Below are 20,056 nucleotides of genomic sequence, written 5' to 3' on the forward strand. Positions count from 1 at the left end.
GGGCGCTGGGGGCGGAGAGGCTGCGTGGGACGCGGTGCGCACGCGCGGGGAGGCGTGGCCGGCGGCCTGAGCCCGACGCGACGGCTCCCGGGTTCTGGGCCGCGGCCAGCGAACCCCTACCTCTGCGGAACGGGCGTGGGGTGGAGATGGTCGCCCCCGGCCGAGACGAGGCTGAGAGCTGCAAGCCTGAGAGAGAATCTCTCCCGAGACCCAGGAGGCCAGAGGTGTGGTCTGCGCTCTGCCTTGGGCGCGCCCAATGACCCGAGGCAAGTTGCTTACCTGTTTTTCGCACCAACTGGTGAGGAGGATTCCGTCCGGAACCCACACAGCCCCAGTCTGGCGGGGTACCTTGATGGAGTGAGATTCCTGCTGAGATCCGCCCGTCACAGCCGGCGAGCGCCCGGCCTCGTGCCCCCGGGTGGCCAGTCGTTTTGCCCGAGGCCGCGGCGCTCGCCTGGGATGGCGTTGCCTGCGGCGGAGGCCTGGCGGCGCCCCCAAGCCTCTGCCTGGGTCCTCTTGGCACCTGCCCTCCCTGGGGGCAGTGAGGGGCCGGGGAGCCGCCCAGCGACAAGCCTGATGAAAGGATCAGAGAAGGACTGTCAGACCTACGTGGGCATTTGGTATTTAAAGTATGGACCCAGTGTCTGGATTAAATACCTATTCAGAGAGTTGAAGCTCCAGCAAGAAGTTTGAAAATCATATGTAGCTCCTTGCCTAGAGTGGGTGTACCATACTTAATTTGAAAAAGACCCATTCTTATGGGAAGGCCATTTCTTTGGGCCCAACTATAAGGAACTTGCCTAATGTTGGTGGGCATGACTTCATAACTTCCGTTACTGGCTTATTTGATGGAGTTTTTGCTCTTTTCTTTCTCTATTACAGACAGTAACTGTCCCTGTTGAAGTCCCCAGAGCTCCAGTTGGAACTGAGGCACTAGCAGGTGTGTAAAGTTGGTCATGCTTCTGTGCTGCGTGATTCATTTCATACACAGAAACAGAAGAGGCTTCCAGAGATCACTGGTACCATCCCTGCCTGTCACCTTCCCAAGGTTGGCTGTGTGAGTTTTGTTATATGGTGTCATGGAGATCAAGGAGGAGGGCAAGGAAAGGGAACCAGATGCTGAGGTCCCAGAGGACACAGTGAGGGAGAGAGCTAGTTCCTGAGGTACCATGACCAAGGTAGGACAGGTACTGTCCTCCCCATTAAATTACAGTGACCCAAATGTCCAGCCCAATAGCCAGGAAGTATTCCCATTCTGGGTGCTTGGAAATCATCCTACCATCTGACAAAGATTCCAGTTTGTTACTGGCAGCCAATTCTTAGGGAATCCAGATCATGTTCCCACAGTCCGGGGCTGACCTCAAAGAGAGGCCACCCTCCTTCCTAAGTTATCCAAGTCTGTGAAATATGGCCGTCAGTTGTGTGTGGGCTTTCTGCCCACTTATGATCCAGACTGTTGGAACAGTCATCCATGTTGTACAGTTCCTCCACAATAAATTACCAGCCTGTCCAGCCCCCTTCCCAAGGTGGGCTCGTGGGATGACTGTCTTAGAGTTAGCCAAACTGACTAAACAGCTGCAACATGTGCAATATTGGTGTTCACCAAGGAAGGCTAGGCAATGTGTTGCATTTTGATTTTCTATCGTCACAGGAACCAGGCCTAGTATTATAAGCCCCCAGACCCAACCTGTGTCTGAGACCTAAGCAAAGCCTGAGCACTTCAGCTAAGACCACCCACCAGGATGCCACTCATTAGCTTCCTCCCTTTGATAAGCTGCCCCCAGATCCCAGGGACTTCATTGTCAGAACCAGACCTCACCACTAAACAGTGGTGCTGCTGCTGCCTTCTGGACACTGAGGATCCAACCCTCAGACCTCTAGCCTCCCCTTCGTTCCATCCAGTGGCATGGAAAGTAAGAATTAGGCATTTGACTAAAGCAGCTGATTTATTCGGAATAAATTTATAGCTGCTTAAAGATTTTTATTTATTTTTAAGATTTATGTATTTATTTTGAGAGAGAGAGAGAACAGGGAGAGGGGTAGAGGGAGGGAGAGAAGCAGACTCCGGCTAAACACGGAGCCCTACTCTACTGGAGACACGATCTCACGAACCTGAGATCATGACCTGAGCTGAAATCAAGAGCGGGGTGCTTAACCTCCTGAGCCACCCAGGTGCCCCTGGATGTTGGCTGTTTTTGACCATTTATCATCCACTCCCATTTTTGCTTAACTGAATGACAAAACTAGTTTTCTTCCGTAATTTTTTTTTCTTATAGGACTGAGACTTCAGAGACCTCAGGGACTTCTTTCAGTACTCACAGAAACCTCCTAGCCTTGGTGATGGCACATGGGGACTGTTTACTTACTCTTAGTCTGAATGACTGCCAAGAAGGAAGGCAAAGGTAGAGCAGTCGGATCGCTGGCTCTCCCCATACTTCTAATCTCAGACTTTATATTAGACTCCTTTCTGAGCCCAAGGACAAAGCTCACTTGAACAAATGACTTTGAGTCATGAATGAAAACTCTTGCTCTTTCCATAATGAGAAAGGATTAAGAGATGGACAGGTAAGCAAGCCCTTCTATTTGAGAAAGAAGGTGTTCGTTTGGGATATATTGTCATTAGTAGTAACACAGGATATATCAAGAGAATGCAGAACTTTCAAAATGTTTTGGGAAAACCCTCATTATAATGCTCTTTGTAGGAGAAGCTTCTATTCATATACCTCTGAGTCAGTTGCCTTTGCTAGCAGCTTCTTTTCTTTTTTTTTTTTTTTAAGATTTTATTTATTTTTTTGAGAGAGAGGTCTAGCACACATGCCTGCGCAGGAGGTGGGGAGGGGCAGAGGGCGAGGGAGATGAAGAAGCAGACTCCCTGCTGAGCAGAGGTTTGATCCCAGGACCCCGAAATCATGACGCAAGCCAGAGACAGCTGCTTAACAGATTGAGCCACACAGGTGCCCCTTCTTTTTTTTTTTTTAAGTTTATTCATTTAAGTAATCTCTACACCCAATGTGGGGCTCAAACTCATCACCCCGAGATCAAGAGTCACATACTGTTCGGACTGAGCCAGCCAGATGCCCCACTAGTAGCTTATTTTCTAAGTGAGTCATGGGATTTTGTTTCGGATTTACTTGGGTGAGAGGAGAATGTCAATGAGGAATCCCCCAAGATATTTTTAATTTATCAATTTGGACTGTTTACCTTATTGACCCTTGTCAAACAATGCTTTGGCTCGATTATCCTCAGGACTCTGGGTCCAGTGTGATATGTCTTTGTGTGAGCCTGGCAGCTAACCCTACCTTCCTTGCCTTTCTCCCTACCTGGTCCACAAGTGGTCTTAATGGAGCTTGTGGGACAAAGCCTTTGCTTTGGGAGCCCAGGGAGGTTTTCTTCACTGTACTAAGACAGATGAACTGTTCTTCCAGGAGAGAAGTCTTCGGCCACTGGAGAGAACTGAATTGGAGAGGGAAAGGAAGGATGGAATGAATCATAAGCACATAGACCCCTGCAGGGAGTTGTTCAGCGTAGTGAATCATCAGAATTTTTGAGAACATATTTTGTGCCTCGTACTGTGCTAATGGGTGTCAGAAATAGAAGTGTAAAAGAAATTTCCTCCACTCAAAGCCGCAGGGTCTGATTTAAAGATAGGCTGCATTGCGGGTAGTGAAAATTCTAGGGCCATTTTGATTGACGGTGCAGTTTCAGCACACTCACAAAAAAGAAGTGGAGTGGGCGCCTGGGTGGCTCAGTTGGTTAAGCGACTGCCTTCGGCTCAGGTCATGATCCTGGAGTCCCGGGATCGAGTCCTGCATCGGGCTCCCTGCTCAGCAGGGAGTTTGCTTCTCCCTCTGACCCTCACCCCTCTCATGCTCTCTCTCTCATTCTCTCTCTCAAATAAATAAATAAAATCTTTAAAAAAAAAAAAAAAGAAGTGGAGTCACAAGACTTATTACTTGCAGATCCCAAAAATGTGGCAGGGGTGAGTGTGTGGAGGGGGCAATGAGCCAAGGTAGGGGCAGTCCTCAGTCCCAGATCACGAGCAAGCACGAGATAGGGAGTAGAGGAGCAAGCACCCCTATTACTTATAAGGGGGAGGTCACTAGCTTTTCTCAGGCTCAACTCTAAGTGATTATTTTAAAAGGTGCCCCAGGAAAAGCAAGGCAGGACCTCGTGGCAAGAATCCTAAGCTCAGGTGCTTATCTAAATGTCCAGGTTCTGGCTGTGAGCAGGGTTGTCATACTGTAAACATGTAGGAAGCAACTCTGAATAGCTGTTTTCTTGTCACATAGGACTCTTGCAGAGGGACTTGTCCTCCCTGCCGAAGGGCTGGCTGTAGGACTGAGAAGGGAAGAGACCCTTGTAGCCCCAGTGGGGAAGGCAGGCCACCTTGAGGAGGCAGAAGGGGTGGCGGTAGGGGTGTCTTCCGGAGGAAGACCACATGACCCAAGGGATGGAGATGAGAGGATCTGCAGCAAGTGTGTTCACTGGACTGAAGTGGGAAATAGTCGTGAGGAGGCATCACAAGGCCAACAGTGGAGGAGTTTGCTTAGCTGTGCCGTGTTCAGGCATTCATTCTTGTGTCCTGGTCATAAAGAAATCAAAGCTCTGTTTAAGGAGTAAGAGTTGGCAAAAATGTGTAGGAGGGATTAGAGTAACAGGATCAGCTGGGATTCTGGGGCCTTGACGTAGCACTGATTTTTTTATTAGTTATTTTCTTTTACTTAGTTTTTTCCTCTTATTTATTTTATTTTACTTCTTAAGATTTATTTATTTATTTGTCAGAGAGAGAGAAAGTGAGAGCACAGGCAGGGGGAGCAGCAGAGGGAGAAGCAGGCTCCCCGATGAGCAGGGAGCCCGATGTGGGACTGGATCCCAGGACTCCAGAATCATGACCTGCGCCCAAGGCAGACGCTTAACCCACTGAGCCACCCAGGCGCCCCTCCTTTTATTTATTTTAGAGCAAATAATACATTCACATGGTTCAGAATCCAAAAAGCAGGGAGCATGTACCTATAGTGAAAAAACTGCCTTCTCTTGTCCCCTAGCCACCCAGTTTTCTTCTGGAGGCAAAATCACTGCTTCCTTGGGTATAAGTCTAGAAATAGTCTCGGCAGAGACAAGCAAATATATTTGTGTGTTTTCTAAAAATATAAATGGTAACATACTGTATATACTTTGCCCTTTGCTTTTTCTACTTAATATATCATGTGGAGTGTTCCATATTGTCCATAAAACACTTTCTTATTCTTCTCTATGGCTAGATCGGAGCTCATTGAGTTAATATGCTTTTATTTGTGGAACTAGTCCATTAGTGGGCATTCGGGGTTTTTCTAGCCTTTTGCTATGACAAACTGTTCCACCACGAATGACGCTCTAAGCATGTCCTTTTGCACACGGACGAGTATATCTGTTGGATAAGTTTCTAGAATGCAGTTGCAGGCCCAAAATGGACAAAGCATGTACGATTTTGTCAGATATTGTCAAGCTGTAGAGGTGGGAACAATTTACCCTTCAGTGTGTTACAACACTTGGTTTTCTAGCCAACACAGTGTGTTATCACTCTTTGAAATTTGCTCATATGATAAGTGACAAATATTATCTCGGACTAGTTTTATTTGACACGTCTCTTATTACGAGTAAGGTTGAGCATTTTTTATTTGTTTCAGAGCAGTGCATGTTTCCTTGTCTGTAAGCTGTCCATATCCATGCCCATTTTTCTACTGGGCTGGGTTTCTTTTCCTGACTGATTTGTAGGATTTTTTTAAACACATTAGGAAAATTAGTCCTGTATTGGTAATCTGAGTTGCAAAAGTTGGTCAAGTGGTTTTGTTTTGTTTTGTTTGTGTTTTTAAAGTTGGTAAGTGGTTTTTTTAAAGCTCTAATGGGCAAAGGTTTAGCTGAACAGAAAGGCCAAAAGTAAGGAAACTGCCTCCCTAAACTTCCTCAGAGTCCTGAGACCTTTTACGGAGCCAAAAAATCTGAGATAATATTAACTGAGCTTTTTGCAGTTTCTCTTAAGACTAGATTAAGCAGAAGTTTTCCCTTACAGTAGTCCTTACAGTTGAGTTCTCGGGAGTTCATCCATTTTTGTGTGTGTGGTATTGGGAAAAGGTGTGACATTTAAGCTGTCAACTTTGGAGGACTGATATGTGCCCAAGAATCTGACCCTGCTTTGTCTTATAGGTTGAAAGTGTGTCTGCTGCGTATCCTCCACCGTATGACAAGGACACCAGTGCTCTTCGGGCTCTCAGAGGAATTCCTGTACATGTCACCCACACCCCAGTACCTCCCGCCCATACAAGCTTTTGTTGCATGCTGCTCTGTGGGGCCAGGCACCAGGGACTCAGGACAGCAGAGACCCTGCTTCCAGGAGCTCACACTTGGGGGCGGAGTTGTGGGGCACAAACTTGCAAAACAACCTCTAGCTAGTAAGATAATTGCTCCAGGGAAGCAGAATACAAAGAGCAGTGGGAATACCAAAGGCACACCACAGTCTCAGTTGAGTTGTGTGAATTTTCGTTTATTCTTCAAGGAGAGCATATGCTTGTCCCCACCTCACCTGACTTGTACATGATAGTTGGAGTTTTCCACGTGCCTCTCTTTAAGACTGACTTTAATCAACCCATCCTTCTGACCTCCAGTTCCAAAGACATTCTCTTCTGTGGGTGGGGCATGTTTGTGTGGATGGGAAGGTATGGATTCACCCTCACACTAAAGGTCAGCTGCCCCTACAGATCTCGGAGTTGAAGAACCATGGCATCCTCCGGGCCCTGACAGCAGAAGCAAATGGATGGGAGCCACGTGGTAAGGTCCCCTTTAGCGCCCTAGGAGCCTGGGTGGGAACCAAGTTAGAGGTCCCCGTGGTCTACTTTTCATCATTTGAATTTCTCTCAGTACTTGTCCTATAGAATTTTACGATTTATCATTCTTCAAGGAAAATTAGAATCAACACTGGATTAGAAGTCAAAAGACTTGAGTCCTAATCTAGCACTCAAAGCAGCTTATTACGTGCCTTGCGCAAATCATATCATCTCCATATCTGCTGTGGAGGTTGATCAGTGCCTTCTCTGTCCTCAAAGGGATATTGCGACAATGATACGAGACAGTGTATGTGAAACGGCTTTGAAAAAGTATCCTATTTTATCTGCTTTACATGATTCTTTCGTATACTTTGTTTAAAGTTCATTTCACTCGCTGATTTATGACACAGAAAGGCCCACTCACCAGGTGAGAAACACCTAGAGTCCCATATCTCTGGTTTAAATCCTGCCTCTTTCACCCACCAGCTGTATGACCTTGAGCAAGTTTCTTAACCTGCTAACCCTTACTTACTTCATTTATAAGACAGAAAGTGAGTCAGAACCTGTGTGATGGGAATTGTGTAAGGACTATATGAACTCAGGTGAAGTGCTTAGAGCACAGATTATAAATCTATAACGAGTGCTCATTGCTATGTATTGTTATCTTGAAATTCTGCAAACTGAAAATGTAATCTCCACAAATATGGGGCTTGTTAAAAATATTCTAATGTAGAAAAATTATTTGGAGATCTGTGAAGTTTCTTCTAATAGATTTTTATCTTTGTGTGGTGACAAACCTAACATTTATTAGAGATTTTGCCTTAAATGCCAAAACATTTTATATTTCAGTACAAGTAGCATTTATGTGCCAGATTTTTTTTTAAAGATTTATTTACTTATTTATTTGAGAGAGAGAAAGCAGGGGGGAGGGGCAGAGGGAGAGGGAGAGTCTCAAGCAGACTCCGAGATGAGCACTTGCTGAGCCCATGGAAAGCTCAGTCGCACAACCCTGAGATAATGACCTAAGCCGAAGTCAGATGCTTAACCGACTGAGCCACCCAGGTGCCCCTGTGCCACATATTTTTAGTCGTATTAAACAGTTACAGTTTTCTTCCAGATTGTTCTCAGCTCATTTAAATTGATAGGCTTATGAGGCACCTGGCTGGCTCAATTGGTGGAGCATACAACTCTTGATCTTGGGTTGTGAGTTTGAGGCCCACATTGGAGATTACCTTATTTTTTTTTTTTTAAAGATTTTTTTTATTTATTTATTTGAGACAGAGAGAATGAGAGAGACAGAGAGCACATGAGATGGGGGAGGGTCAGAGGGAGAAGCAGGCTCCCTGCCGAGCAGGGAGCCCGATGCGGGACTCGATCCCGGGACTCCAGGATCATGACCTGAGCCAAAGGCAGTCGCTTAACCAACTGAGCCACCCAGGCGCCCGGAGATTACTTTAAAAAAATAAAATCTTTAAAACAGGCGCCTGGGTGGCTCGTCAGTTAATCGTCTGCCTTCGGCTCAGGTCATGGTCTCAGGGTCCTGGGATCGAGCCCTATGCCAGGCTCCCGGCTCAGCGGAGAGTCTGCTTCTCCTTCTTCCTCTGCCCCTCCCCCCTGCTTGAGGTCTCCCTCTCTCCCTCTCTCCCTCTCTCAAATAAATAAATAAAATCTTTAAAAATAATTAAATAAACGGGGCTCCTGGGTGGTGCAGTGGGTTGAGCATTGGACTCTTGGTTTCCGCTTAGGTCATGATCTCAGGGTCATGAGATTGGGCTCCGTGCTCTGCACAGAGGTTTGCTTAAGACTGTCTTTCCCTCGGGCGCCTGGGTGGCTCAGTTGGTTAAGCGACTGCCTTCGGCTCAGGTCATGATCCTGGAGTCCCGGGATCAAGTCCCGCATCGGGCTCCCTGCTGGGCAGGGAGCCTGCTTCTGCCTCTGACCCTCCCCCCTCTCATGTGCTCTCTCTTTCTCATTCTCTCTGTCTCAAATAAATAAATAAAATCTTTAAAAAAAAAAAAAGAGTGTCTTTCCCTCTCCCCCTCAAATAAATAAATGTTTAAAAATAAAATAAAAAGGTAGATAGGTAGATAGATAGACAGGCTTACTAATTCAGTGATACTCTTCCCCGTATGGTTAAGTGGAAGAGAGCCCAAATGAAGGCAGTTGAAAAAGGAAGAAAGGTAGGGAACTGTGCTAATGTGAGCTTCAATTGCTATCCTGAAGATTTGTGCTTTGCCTCCATTTTCTTCTGTTGGAGGAAATTAGTATTTATGTCAGGATCATCTTCAGATGAGGAGGAGTCTCCCTGGTTCCAAGAGGAAAGGGAAGAAGTGCTCTTGTTATGCCTTGGACACTTGTCTCCAGTTTTTAGGGACCAGATTGCAACCGCTAGTTGAGACTTGTACTTTGTGTTGACTAACCACAGTCATAGCAGATTCCCAGGTGCAGGTGAGGTTTCTGCTCCTGGCTCACAGCCTTCTGCCAAGTTGTTTGTAGGTGAAAGGTTGAGAGGTGCCTGGGTGGCTCAGTCAGTTAAGTGGCCAACTCTTTTTTTTTTTTTTAAGATTTTATTTATTTATTTGACAGAGGCACAGCGAGAGAGGGAACACAAGCAGGGGGAGTGGGAGAGGGAGAAGCAGGCCTCCCGCCGAGCAGGGAGCCCGATGCGGGGCTCGATCCCAGGACCCTGGGATCATGACCTGAGCCGAAGGCAGACGCTTAACGATTGAGCCACCCAGGTGCCCCAAGTGGCCAATTCTTGATTTCGTCTCAGGTCATGATCTCAGGGTTGTGAGATGGAACCCCACCTTGGGCTCCGCGCTCAGCGGGGAGTCTGCTTGAGATTCTCTCTCTCCCTCTTCCTCTGCTCCTCCCCCTACTCAGGCTCTCATTCTCTCTCTCTAATAAATAAATAAATCTTTTAAAAAGAAAAGAGGGGCACCTGGGTGGCTCATTTGGTTAAGCATCTGACTTCAGCTCAGGGTTCTAGGATCGAGTCCTGCAAGGAGCTCTTGCTCAGCAGGAAGTCTGCTTCTCCCTCTCCCTCTGCCCCTCCCCCTGCTCATGCTCTCTCTCTCTCAAATAAATGAAATCTTTAAAGACAAAAAAAGTTTGACCAAGTTGCTTGAAACGAGGCCCTGCAGGGTGAAGAGTCCGTGAAGCCGGGCGTCAGTGAGGGTGAGGGGTGACACAGCCCTTGCAGCACCGTAAGAGCAGTCCCTGCTGCCGCCCCACTCTCTTCTTCGTTCAGCCGCTTTCTCCCTCTTCATCTCCCAGGGGCCAGCATGCTGGTTGGAAGTTTTATTCTCTTCACCATCCAAGGCCAAGCCGTCTGTATCCCGGTGAAGTTATCTAGCTTGGAAGCCCTGAGGCTCGGGGTCTCGGTCCACCCCAGATGGGGCTGGCAAGATTGAATTTCCCAGAAGTCCAGACCCATGTCACCTGCTGCCACTACCCTCTGCCCTGCTGGACCCGAACCCAGGCCTGTGTCAGTGACGCTAGCTAACACGTACCGAGTACTGACTGTGGGTCATATACCCCTCTCCCCGCCCTCCCTCGCCCCTAGAAGCTGAAGAGTTGCACTATCCTCCAGCAGTCCCATGAGTGATGACACGGGGTACAGTGTCATCTGTGTGCAGCTGGGGAGTGTGGACAGGAAGTGCTCGCCAGCAGTTTGGCTCTGGAGTTGCTCTCAGCAGCTTTCTCTGCCTCAGTTTCTGTTAGTGTTTTGAGTTTCTGGTAGTATTTTATTTTATTTTATTTACAAGTATACTTTCAAAACAGGTCATTGCCCTGCGATATCCTCAGTCAAGACTGCATGGCCAGGAGGAGCTGCCCTCTCACTCTTACCACTGGGGCTGGAGGCTGGAGGGGTCACGATTTGGGATCTTGGACTGAAGTTTCTCCGTTTTCTCCATGTTGTGTTAATTTCCTCTCTAGCAAATGGGAAAAGCCAGCAGCAGGGCGTACCGCCAGCAGTCCGGGTTGGAGTGACAGTTGTGGTTTGGAGAAAGGGCTATGTGGTGGCTACAGAGAACCTGTCTCACTGCTTTTTCTCTCCTGCTCCCCCCGCCCCCCCCCCCCGTTTCCGGTGCTTTCATTCATTAGCAAGACATTTGCTGAACACCTGTCCTGTGTGGAGCATTGCGCTAGGTTCTGGAGAACGCTGTCCTCAGGTGGCTCCCAGTGTAGTGGGAGAGACAGTCACGACACTGAGGAGCCTGAGTATCAGGGGTTCACAGAGGCCCACTGGCTCCCTCTGCAAACTTAATGAAGTCAGGGAAGGTGGCTGGCTGAGGGTGACGTCAGAGTTCCCTGGAGGATGAGGAACAAGAGCAGCACAGGGGTTGGGACCAGAAGGTGCAGGCACCTGGGGCGACTGCAGGGGGAGAGCTGTCTGAGCAAAGGCACAGAAGCTGGGAGGGGCTAAGGAAGTTCTGGGAGTTCTGGATGCCCTAGGGCACAGCTACGGGTGGAAGAAAGATCCAAACTGTGAAAGTATTTAGATGCTGTGCTGAAGAGTTTGGGTTTTATCTGGAGAGTTATGGAGAATCCCTGGAGGGTTTTGAGCAGGGTTGACATCAGATCTGCTCACTCTGGCAGCCTTGTGGAGAGGGTATCTGAGGGCATCGGGACCCAGGGTGGACAGACAAGGCTGGGGCTGCAGCAGCGATCCGGACGTCCCTGGGTCTCAGAGGGTCTCCTTTTCTCACTCTTGCAGTTGTGAGTGCGGAGGTGCTCAGAGCCCAAGAAGAATGGGAAGCTGTGGACAACATCCGGACAGAGACAGGTAACTGCAGGAATGGCACTGTGCTGCTAAGAAAGGCACCATTCATGTGTGGCTAACGTTTCTGTGACCCTGGGATTAGAATTCCTGAGAGTTCTCATTTTAGCTCCCTGACATAGAATAAAATATCTTTCCAAATCCACCTCTGGAGGAAATGGGAATGAACGCCATGGGAAAAGGGCTGCCACGTGCTCAGACCTGAGAGAAGACAGGGAGGATTTTGGTCAGGGTCTGCTTCCGCAGGGTGATGAGGTTGAGCAGAAGGATGGAGGCAGGCAGCCAGGGAGAACAGGTTGTTCACCGTACAAGGAAGTCTCTGGAGATAGGGGCTGAAGCCATGCTAGAAGGCTCTGAGGGCTGGGTAAAAATTCTCACTCCCTTTTCTGACAGGTTTGGACGGAGCTGTGGGAGGGTAGAGCTCGGACCCATATCTAGCTTGAGCTCTACTTGGGCTCCTGGAAAGTCATTACAGTGGACTGTGTCAGTCATCCCCGAAATTGCTGATAATGTTCATTCCCTGTGGACTGTACCAGAAGATGGAGAGGGGGTCATCCATATACAGGGTGTGAGAAAGGGCAAAGTGGAAGTGAGGAAAGGCCCCTAAACAGACCTTGGCATGCTCCCACATGGGGACCTACTCCAGGCAGTGACTTGCCTCCTCACAGATGAGTGGAATGGGACCCCCTGCCGGGCAGATCTGTCCCTACTCACTGCAGAGGTTGGCCTAGCAAGCCTCTGAACAGCCCGGTCTACGAAGGGGCCTGGCCCAGCAGAGAATGCCAGCCCCTTAAAGAAGAGTGGTTTGAGCTGTAGATATCTGATGCCTGCCACTGAAAGCCAGTGTCTGGCTTAGAGGTGACAACGCGAAGGCCCTCAGTAAATGTTCGCTGACAGAATGACCACCGTTACAAGTCTGAGAGTGTCTTCCCTTTTGCCACAGGGAGCCAGGCCAGCGCAGACCAGCCTGGGCAGCTGATCTCCTTCAGTGAGGCTCTGCAGCATTTCCAGACCGTGGACCTCTCTTCCTTCAAGGTGTGGAAGTAGGGAGGTTTGGGGTCTCAGGCAAAACCCCTTCTTCCCAGGAGCCAGGTTTCTATCCCACCAGCCTAGGGCACTGGGCAAGCAAGGTGGAAGCTTCCAGTTGAAGACCTTACCTCATCTAAGAAATCTTGGAGCACAGAATCAGCAGTAGCCAAGGACCCAGGCTTCATGCAGGACCCCAGTGGCCTTTTTGGGACTGTGTCCCCAGAGCTCTTGTGGCCCTGCCATACACAGGTCTGTGTAGCTGCTCCCTCCTCTTCCATCTTAGGGATGGGGAGGTCTGGAATCAAATGCTAGACAGTTCCTTAGGGAAGCAAGGCATTCTGTCTAGAGAGCTGAGTAAGTCATGGCCATTCACTCTTCCATTCCTTCAGGGAACCAGAAATTTATTTGGGAATTTTTAAAATATGTGGGGTTGGAAAAAGAAGAAACATTGAGGAGAATAAAAGCTGGTGGGCTTTCTGGGGCATCTTGAATGACTAAGAGTAGTTTTAGAAGATTGTGATTTCAGATCTTCAACCTAAAACCTGGTTCATGGGTGATTTATGGGACTCAGAGGGCCAGAAGCTACCAAAATCAGAATATTCTAAGATCTGCAGCAGTGGCCCTTGAGCAATAAGTCAGCATGACCTGGTTTAGGAGGTGCCCTTGTGGTATGGACAGAATGCTCCAGCAAACCCTCAGGTATCCAGCTCCAAAAAGTCCCCACTAACCTCCCCTCCTCACTGGCTCTCTCACCCTGGAAGTTGAGAGGACTGCTAGGCTTTATCATTTATGCCCTCTGCAGAGAGAGAGAGACCTACAAAAGGTAAAGCAGCCCTGCTAGGAAACCTGACCTGGCTTTGTCAGACCAAGCAGGGGTCCCCATGCCAGCCATCTCTGACAGTCAGTGGGAAGTAGCTCTGGAGAAGCCCAAAGGAGCAAATGCGGACAACGGGCTAATAATGCCTATACTTGGGGACCTCTCTTTTCTTTTTTAAGATTTTATTTATTTATTAAAGAGAGAGCAGGAGCGGGGAGGGGGGAGCAGAGGGAGAGGGAGAAGCAGACTCCCCGCTGAGCAGGGAGGGGGACGTGGGGCTCGATCCCAGGACCCCGAGATCATGACCTGAGCTGACGGCAGACGCTTAACCAGCTGAGCCACCCAGGCGCCCTGGGGACATCTCTTCTACTTACAAAAATCCTGGGACCCAGCAGAGCCTGTCTCTAGAGATGGAGCAGGTGCTTCACAGTTCCTGCCCCCTTCCAAGGCGCAGAGACCAGCCAGTTAGTTGGCGGAGCTACTTCTTTCTACAAGAACAGTCCCTGTACTGACCCTGATGGTAAGTTCATTAGAGCAGGTGAACCCAGGCCTCTGCCCATTGCCTGCATCTTCCTCCCCAGAAAAGAATCCAGCCAACTATTCGAAGGACGGGGCTCGCCGCCCTCCGGCACTGCCTCTTCGGGCCTCCGAAGCTCCACCAGGGTCTCCGAGAAGAAAGGGACTTGGTCCTGACCATTGCTCAGTGTGAGTGCACAGGTGCTGCCCCGAGGCAGATGCTGCGTATGTGGTCAAGCAGAGAGCACTGTTTGCCCTCCTGTTGCGGAGGCTAAGCCAGAGGTCTTGCATGTACCGTGCTGGCAGGGAGAGCGGGAGCCACGGGGTGAAAATGTAGGAGAACACAGTCTCTTGAGTACAATCCAGATCTATCTTGTCTGAACCATTCTCTGAGAAACACTCAGTCCCCCCCTGAGGGGCAGGCAGTCCGACAGAGAGTGGGGATGTGTTTTCGGGCAGGTGGCCTGGATAGCCAAGACCCAGTGCATGGCCAAGTCCTCCAGACTATCTACAAGAAACTGACTGGCTCCAAGTTTGACTGTGCCCTCCACGGAGACCACTGGGAAGATCTGGGCTTTCAGGGTAAGAGACAGCAGTTGTTCATCTTTTTTTCCTTGACCCCTGAATCCAGGACTAGAATGAGAGCCCAGATAGTCCTCTTCCTGTCGTGCTAGCGCCCTGAGGTAGGATATCCAGGGGAGAGGGTACAGGAAATGCAAAGGCCCTGAGGTGAGCATGTTTATCATGCTTGAGAAATAGTGAGGAGTGTGGCTGAAGTGGAAAGGTCCCTTGTGGCCTTATACAGGCCATTGTCGGACATTTACTCTAAGAGAGATGGAAAGCATCAGAGTGATAGGATTTAGTTTTTTTTTTTCTCTTTCCTTTTAACACAGATGAAAATTTTGCTTTATACTGTTTTATTTTTTGAGTGAAACAAAATTATTTCTGCTGTCTTTGGATTATGTTACTCTTTTTTCAAAATCATACCAAGTTACATTTACGTGGAATAGGAAAATGTCCTCATTTGAAAAGGAAATTTTCTGTATCCATAATTAATTGGTCCATTGGTATTGACAACATGTTTAAGTCCCTCATCTATAATATAATTATCTTATTTTCCTCCATATGCAATGAGAATCATGTCAGTGTTACGATTTTTGTTTCAACCTTCAAACAATTTAGAAAACTCAAGAGGAGGAGCAAAGTCGGCTGTATTTACCCATATGCTTACTCTTTCCACTGTTCTGTTTTCCTTTCTTATTAGTCCAAGATTTCTCCTTTTATCATTTCCTTTCATTTTCAAGAACTTCCTTTAAGCATTTTCTAAAGTAGATCTGCTGGTGATAAATTCTCTTGGTTTCCCTTCATCTAAGGAAATCTTGATTTCCCCTTCACTCCTCAAGGATCGTTTCTCTGGACAGAGAATTCCAGGTTGACAGTTTTTTTCTTGCAGCTCTTGCAAACTGTGCTACTTGCTTCTGGCCCCCATGAGAAAGCTTCTGTCATTTGCATTCTTTCTCCCTGAGAGGCAAGGAGTTGTTTCTCCCTCTCTGCTTTCAAGATCTTTTAGAGTTTGCAGGAGTTTGACTGTGTTGTGTCTTAGTGTGGATTTCTTTGGGCTTATCCTACTGGGTTTGCTCAGCTTCTTGAATCTGTAGGTTTAATGTCATTTGCCAAATATGGTCTATCTTCAGCCATTATTACTTCACGTGCCTTTTTTCCTTAATTCCAGTGTAGTTCACATACAATGTTACATTAGTTTCATGTGACTAATATAGTGATTGAGTAATTCCATACATCACCTAGTGCTCATCAAGATAAGTGTACTCTTAGCCCTTCACCTATTCACCCATCTCCCCACCTGCCTCCCCTCTAGTAACCATCTGTTCTCTATAGTTAAGAACCTGGGTTTTTTGTTTGTCTCTTTTTTTTTTCCCATTTGTTCATTTGTTTTGTTTCTTAAATTCCACGTGAGTGAATACTTGAAGTACTTTTCTCAGCCGCATACTTTCTCGTCTCTTGTGGGACTCAGATGACAGATGTTAGATCTTCTGTGCTGTTCCACAGGTGAGAGGCTGTGTTCATTTCTTTGGATCTCTGTTCTGTAACTCATAGATCTCCAGGGCTCTGCTCATTTTGTTTTGTTTTCTTTTTCTCCCTATGTTCAACAGATTGGATAAGTTCTATTGTTCATCTTCTGTTTCACCAATTCTTTCCGCTGTTGTCTCTATTCTGCTCTTGAGCCCATCGAGTGAGTTTTTAATTTTAGTTATATTTTCTGGTTATAAGTTTTTTATTTGGTTCTTTATACCTGATATTTCTTTGCTGAGACTTCCTATTTTTACATTTTTTTCAAACTGTGTAATTATTTATCAAAGGCATTTTTATGATAACTGCTGTAGTAGTTTTCTATTGTTGCTGCAACAAATTACCGCAAATTTAGTAGCTTGAAACAACACAAACTTATTAAAGTTAATTTATTTATTCAAGTAATCTGTACACCCAACATGGGGCTCAAGCTCACAACACTGAGATCAAGAATCACATGCTCTTCCAATGGAGCCAGCCAAGCACCCAAAAAACAAACTTACTGTCTTATAGCTCCGTAGCTCAGGGGTCTGACACAGGTTCACTGGGGTGAGATCAGTGTGGCAGAGGGCTGCATTCCTTTTTGGAGACTCTAGGAAAAACTCCATTTCCTGGCCTTTTCTATCTTCTAGAGGCCATGTTCACTCCTCCTCCTCCAAAGCCAGGAACAGAGCATCTCCCTGAGCCTGGTTTTGTCCTCACATCTCTTTCTCTGATTCTGTGCTTCTGCCTCCTTCTCTCACTTTTAAGGACTCTTCTGAATACCTTGGGCCCACCCAGAGAATCCGGGATAATCTCCCTATCTGCAGATCGGCAACCTTAATTCTACCTATGATCTTAACTTCCTCTTGCCATGCAACAAAATATATTCCTAGGTTCTAGGGATTCGGACAAGGACGTCTTTGGAGGGGCCATTATTCTGCCTATAACTGCTGCTTTAAAATCCTTGTCAGGTAATTCCAACATCTGTGTTATCTCAGTGTTGCTATCTATTAAGTATCTTTTCTCATTCGAATTAAGATTTTCCTAGTTCTTGATGTAACAAATGATTTTTTGTTGTTGTATCCTGGACATTTGGGGTATTACGTAATGACACTCTGGATCTGCTGTAAACCTTTTATTTTAGCAGGCGTCCTCTGACACCACGCCAGTGGGGGAAGGAGGGTGTCACCTCATTACTGCTGGGCAGGGGTAGAAATTTAGGTACCCCATTTGGCCTCTGCTGGTTCCACTGGCTAAGAGGGGGCACAGGTGCCTCATTACATGACTCATTACAGGAGTCCCATGTGGACTCCACTGACATCACAAGGGTGTGGGGCTCAGTCCAGGCTCCCCAATATGCTCACACTACCTTGGTGAAGCTAAGGGGCACCTCATTACAGTCAGGCAGGGGTGGCCAAGCCCTTGAAGCTCATGGGAGAAGGGACTTCATTTGGCATTGCTCACCATCACCCTTCAGTTACTCATCTCGGTTACAGGAGCGAATCCAGCCACAGACCTGAGAGGAGCAGGCTTCCTTGCCCTCCTGCACCTGCTGTACCTGGTGATGGACTCAAAGACCTTGCTGATGGCCCAGGAGATTTTCCGCCTGTCTCGTCACCATATCCAGGTGGGGCTTTGCGGGGAAGCCAGAGGAGAGGGCTGTGGAGACTTTGTGGGTGCAGGGTGCTCCTAAGCAACCAGGAGGGCCTCACGGGGGCTGTCCGTAGTTGCTCAAGGCTCTCAAGACAGCCGAGGCAAACCAGGACCAGGCTTCCCCCGCTAGCCTGACCTGCGCTAGAATCTGAGCTCTACCACTTGTTAGCGTGTGTCTCAAGCAAGTGCTTCAACTCAGAGCCTTGGTTTTTTCATCTGTAGGATGGAAATCATGGACACTTCAGCTGGACAATTAGGAAAATTAGATGTGTACAAAGATGCTAATGTGTCAACTCACTGTCCTCCCTGAGGACACCCCTTCAACAGTACTAATAGGTTCTCCTAACCCTGAAGGAGGAGAGGTCGCCTGTATGTGCCCCAGAGGAGATCTACCTGTGAGGATCAAGGGACACATGGTCTTACTGATAGGCCAGAAGTGGCTTCTGTAGCCTTTGGTTTGTCCAAGCCTTCTCTGGTGTTGGGTTTAATGGTTTTCCCAGGCAGTAAAAGGTGGTAGTCCCACTGTTTTAGAAAACAAATCTGTCCCATATCCTGCCATTCACCTATGCCACATGCTGGCACCTGGAATTCATCCACTAAACAAATTTCTATTCAGCATTCCCTATGCTAGTTATTGTGCTTAGTGCTTGGGGTACATCAGTGGACAACGATCCTTCTACCAGAGAAGACAAGGCAGTGAGCCTAACACATAAATGATAGAGTACATTCAAAGGTGGTGAGTGCTAAGGAGAAAAAACAAGTAGGGTAAGGTTAGGAGAATATGGAGAGTATTTTATGGGGTGCTCAGGGTAGCTCTCACAAGAGGGTGAGAGGTAAATCAGACCTTGAAGGAGGTGAAGATGTTAGCCCAGTTGGTGTCTGGGGGAGAGCATTCCACACACAGGGAGCAGCTAGAGCAAAGGTCCTGAGGAAGGAATGTGTCTGGCACTTGAAGGGGTAGCAGGGAATCAGCTGGAACAGAAGGAGCCCAGGAGAGCAGTCAGAAGGGAGGTCCTACGGCTAACAGGGACCAGACGGCAGAGGGCCTGGTAGGCTATGATAAGCACTTTTGATTTTACTCTGAATAAAGTGAGGGTTTTACAGCCTGGAATACATGATCCAACCTAACACTTTTAAGTGTATCGTATCAGCTGCTAGGTTGAGAATAGTCTATAGTGAGGGCTTTTATAATCAAGTCAGAGATGATGGGTATTTTCAGAGGAGGTGGTGTGAAGTGGTCAGATTCCAGATGTAGAATCTTGAGCTTATGGGCTTAAGAAAATAGAGCCAATTGGGGTGCCTGGCTGGCTCAGTTGGAAGAGCATGTGACTCTTGATCTCGGGGTCGTGAGTTCAAGCCCCACATTGGGAGTAGAGTTTACTTAAAAAAAAAAGAAGGAAGGAAAGAAAAAAGAAAGAAGGAAGGAAGGAAAGAAAGAAAAGAAAGAAGGAAGGAAAGAAAGAAAGGGAAAGAAAGAAAGAAAAAGAGAATGAAAAGAAAGGAAGGAAGGAAAGAAAGAAAAAGAAAGAAAGGAAAGAAAAAACCAGCATCTTTTTCTCATGGATTGATGATGGGTGTGAGAAAAAGAGATTTTTAGTCTGAGTAACTGGAAAGAGAGAGTGGCCATTAACTGAAATGGAAAAGAAGGAGCAAGTTTGGGTGGGGTTCAGTTTGCCATACAAATTTCAGATTGAGGTTTTGCATTTTTGGCAAGAACACCGGGAGTGATGTACCCTTCTCTGTGCCTCAGCTCGGAATGTCTTACTACTGGGGTGGTTGGCTTGGGTCGTATGGTTAAGGTGATGTCTGCCAGGTTTCTCCACTGTAGTTATTATTTTTCCCTTTGTAATTAATGAGTATCTTGGGGAAGATACTTTGAGACTGTGCAAATATTCTGTTTTTCCTCAAACTTTGTTCTAATGGTGGATTTCTGTTTCCTTCATTTTCTCACATTTATTAATTGGAAGAATTCCAATTGTCTGTGTTCTTCTATTTATTTATTCATTCAGTTACTTTTTATATCAATGTGGGCTCCTGGATATTTATTTTATTCTATGGGTTATAACCCAGTACTATTGTTACTTATTTTGTTGCTCACATTGTTTCAGCTTTGGCCATTTTAGAAGCTCCTTCAGGGCAGCACTTGCGCCCTTTCCTATGCCCTGTTTTGTTTTGTTTTTTAATAAAGATTTTTTTTTTTTTTAAAGATTTTATTTATTTATTTATTAGAGAGCGAGCGAGAGAGAAACAGCATGAGAGAGGAGAGGGTCAGAGGGAGAAGCAGGCTCCCCGCTGAGCCGGGAGCCCGATGTGGGACTCGATCCCAGGACCCTGGGATCATGACCTGAGCCGAAGGCAGTCGCTTAACCAACTGAGCCACCCAGGCGC

General features: G+C 47.3%; 1 protein-coding gene across 4 annotated transcripts in view; it reads left to right on the forward strand.

Annotated features, from left to right (window-relative positions):
• The first annotated feature begins 54 nt into the window (after window positions 1-54).
• ELMOD3 (ELMO domain containing 3) overlaps window positions 55-20,056 on the forward strand; it is a 28,894-nt gene continuing 8,892 nt past the window's right edge. The window contains exons 1-10 of one of the 4 annotated variants that reach the window (XM_081796680.1): window positions 55-270; window positions 887-1,057; window positions 2,277-2,565; window positions 6,184-6,261; window positions 6,735-6,804; window positions 11,521-11,589; window positions 12,527-12,618; window positions 14,011-14,134; window positions 14,405-14,527; window positions 17,512-17,642. In XM_081796680.1, coding sequence (XP_081652806.1) covers window positions 2,512-2,565; window positions 6,184-6,261; window positions 6,735-6,804; window positions 11,521-11,589; window positions 12,527-12,618; window positions 14,011-14,134; window positions 14,405-14,527; window positions 17,512-17,642 — 741 coding nt within the window. In that variant the 5' untranslated portion in view covers window positions 55-270; window positions 887-1,057; window positions 2,277-2,511. Of the gene's footprint in view, window positions 271-886; window positions 1,058-2,276; window positions 2,566-6,183; window positions 6,262-6,734; window positions 6,805-10,311; window positions 10,519-11,520; window positions 11,590-12,526; window positions 12,619-14,010; window positions 14,135-14,404; window positions 14,528-17,511; window positions 17,643-20,056 lie in introns of those variants that run through there. The other 3 variants (XM_081796681.1, XM_081796679.1, XM_081796682.1) reach the window with 3 other exon arrangements.

This window comes from Leptonychotes weddellii, chromosome 10, assembly GCF_054177405.1.
Source record: "Leptonychotes weddellii isolate Sample4059 chromosome 10, ASM5417740v2, whole genome shotgun sequence".
Taxonomy (NCBI): Eukaryota; Metazoa; Chordata; class Mammalia; order Carnivora; family Phocidae; genus Leptonychotes; species Leptonychotes weddellii.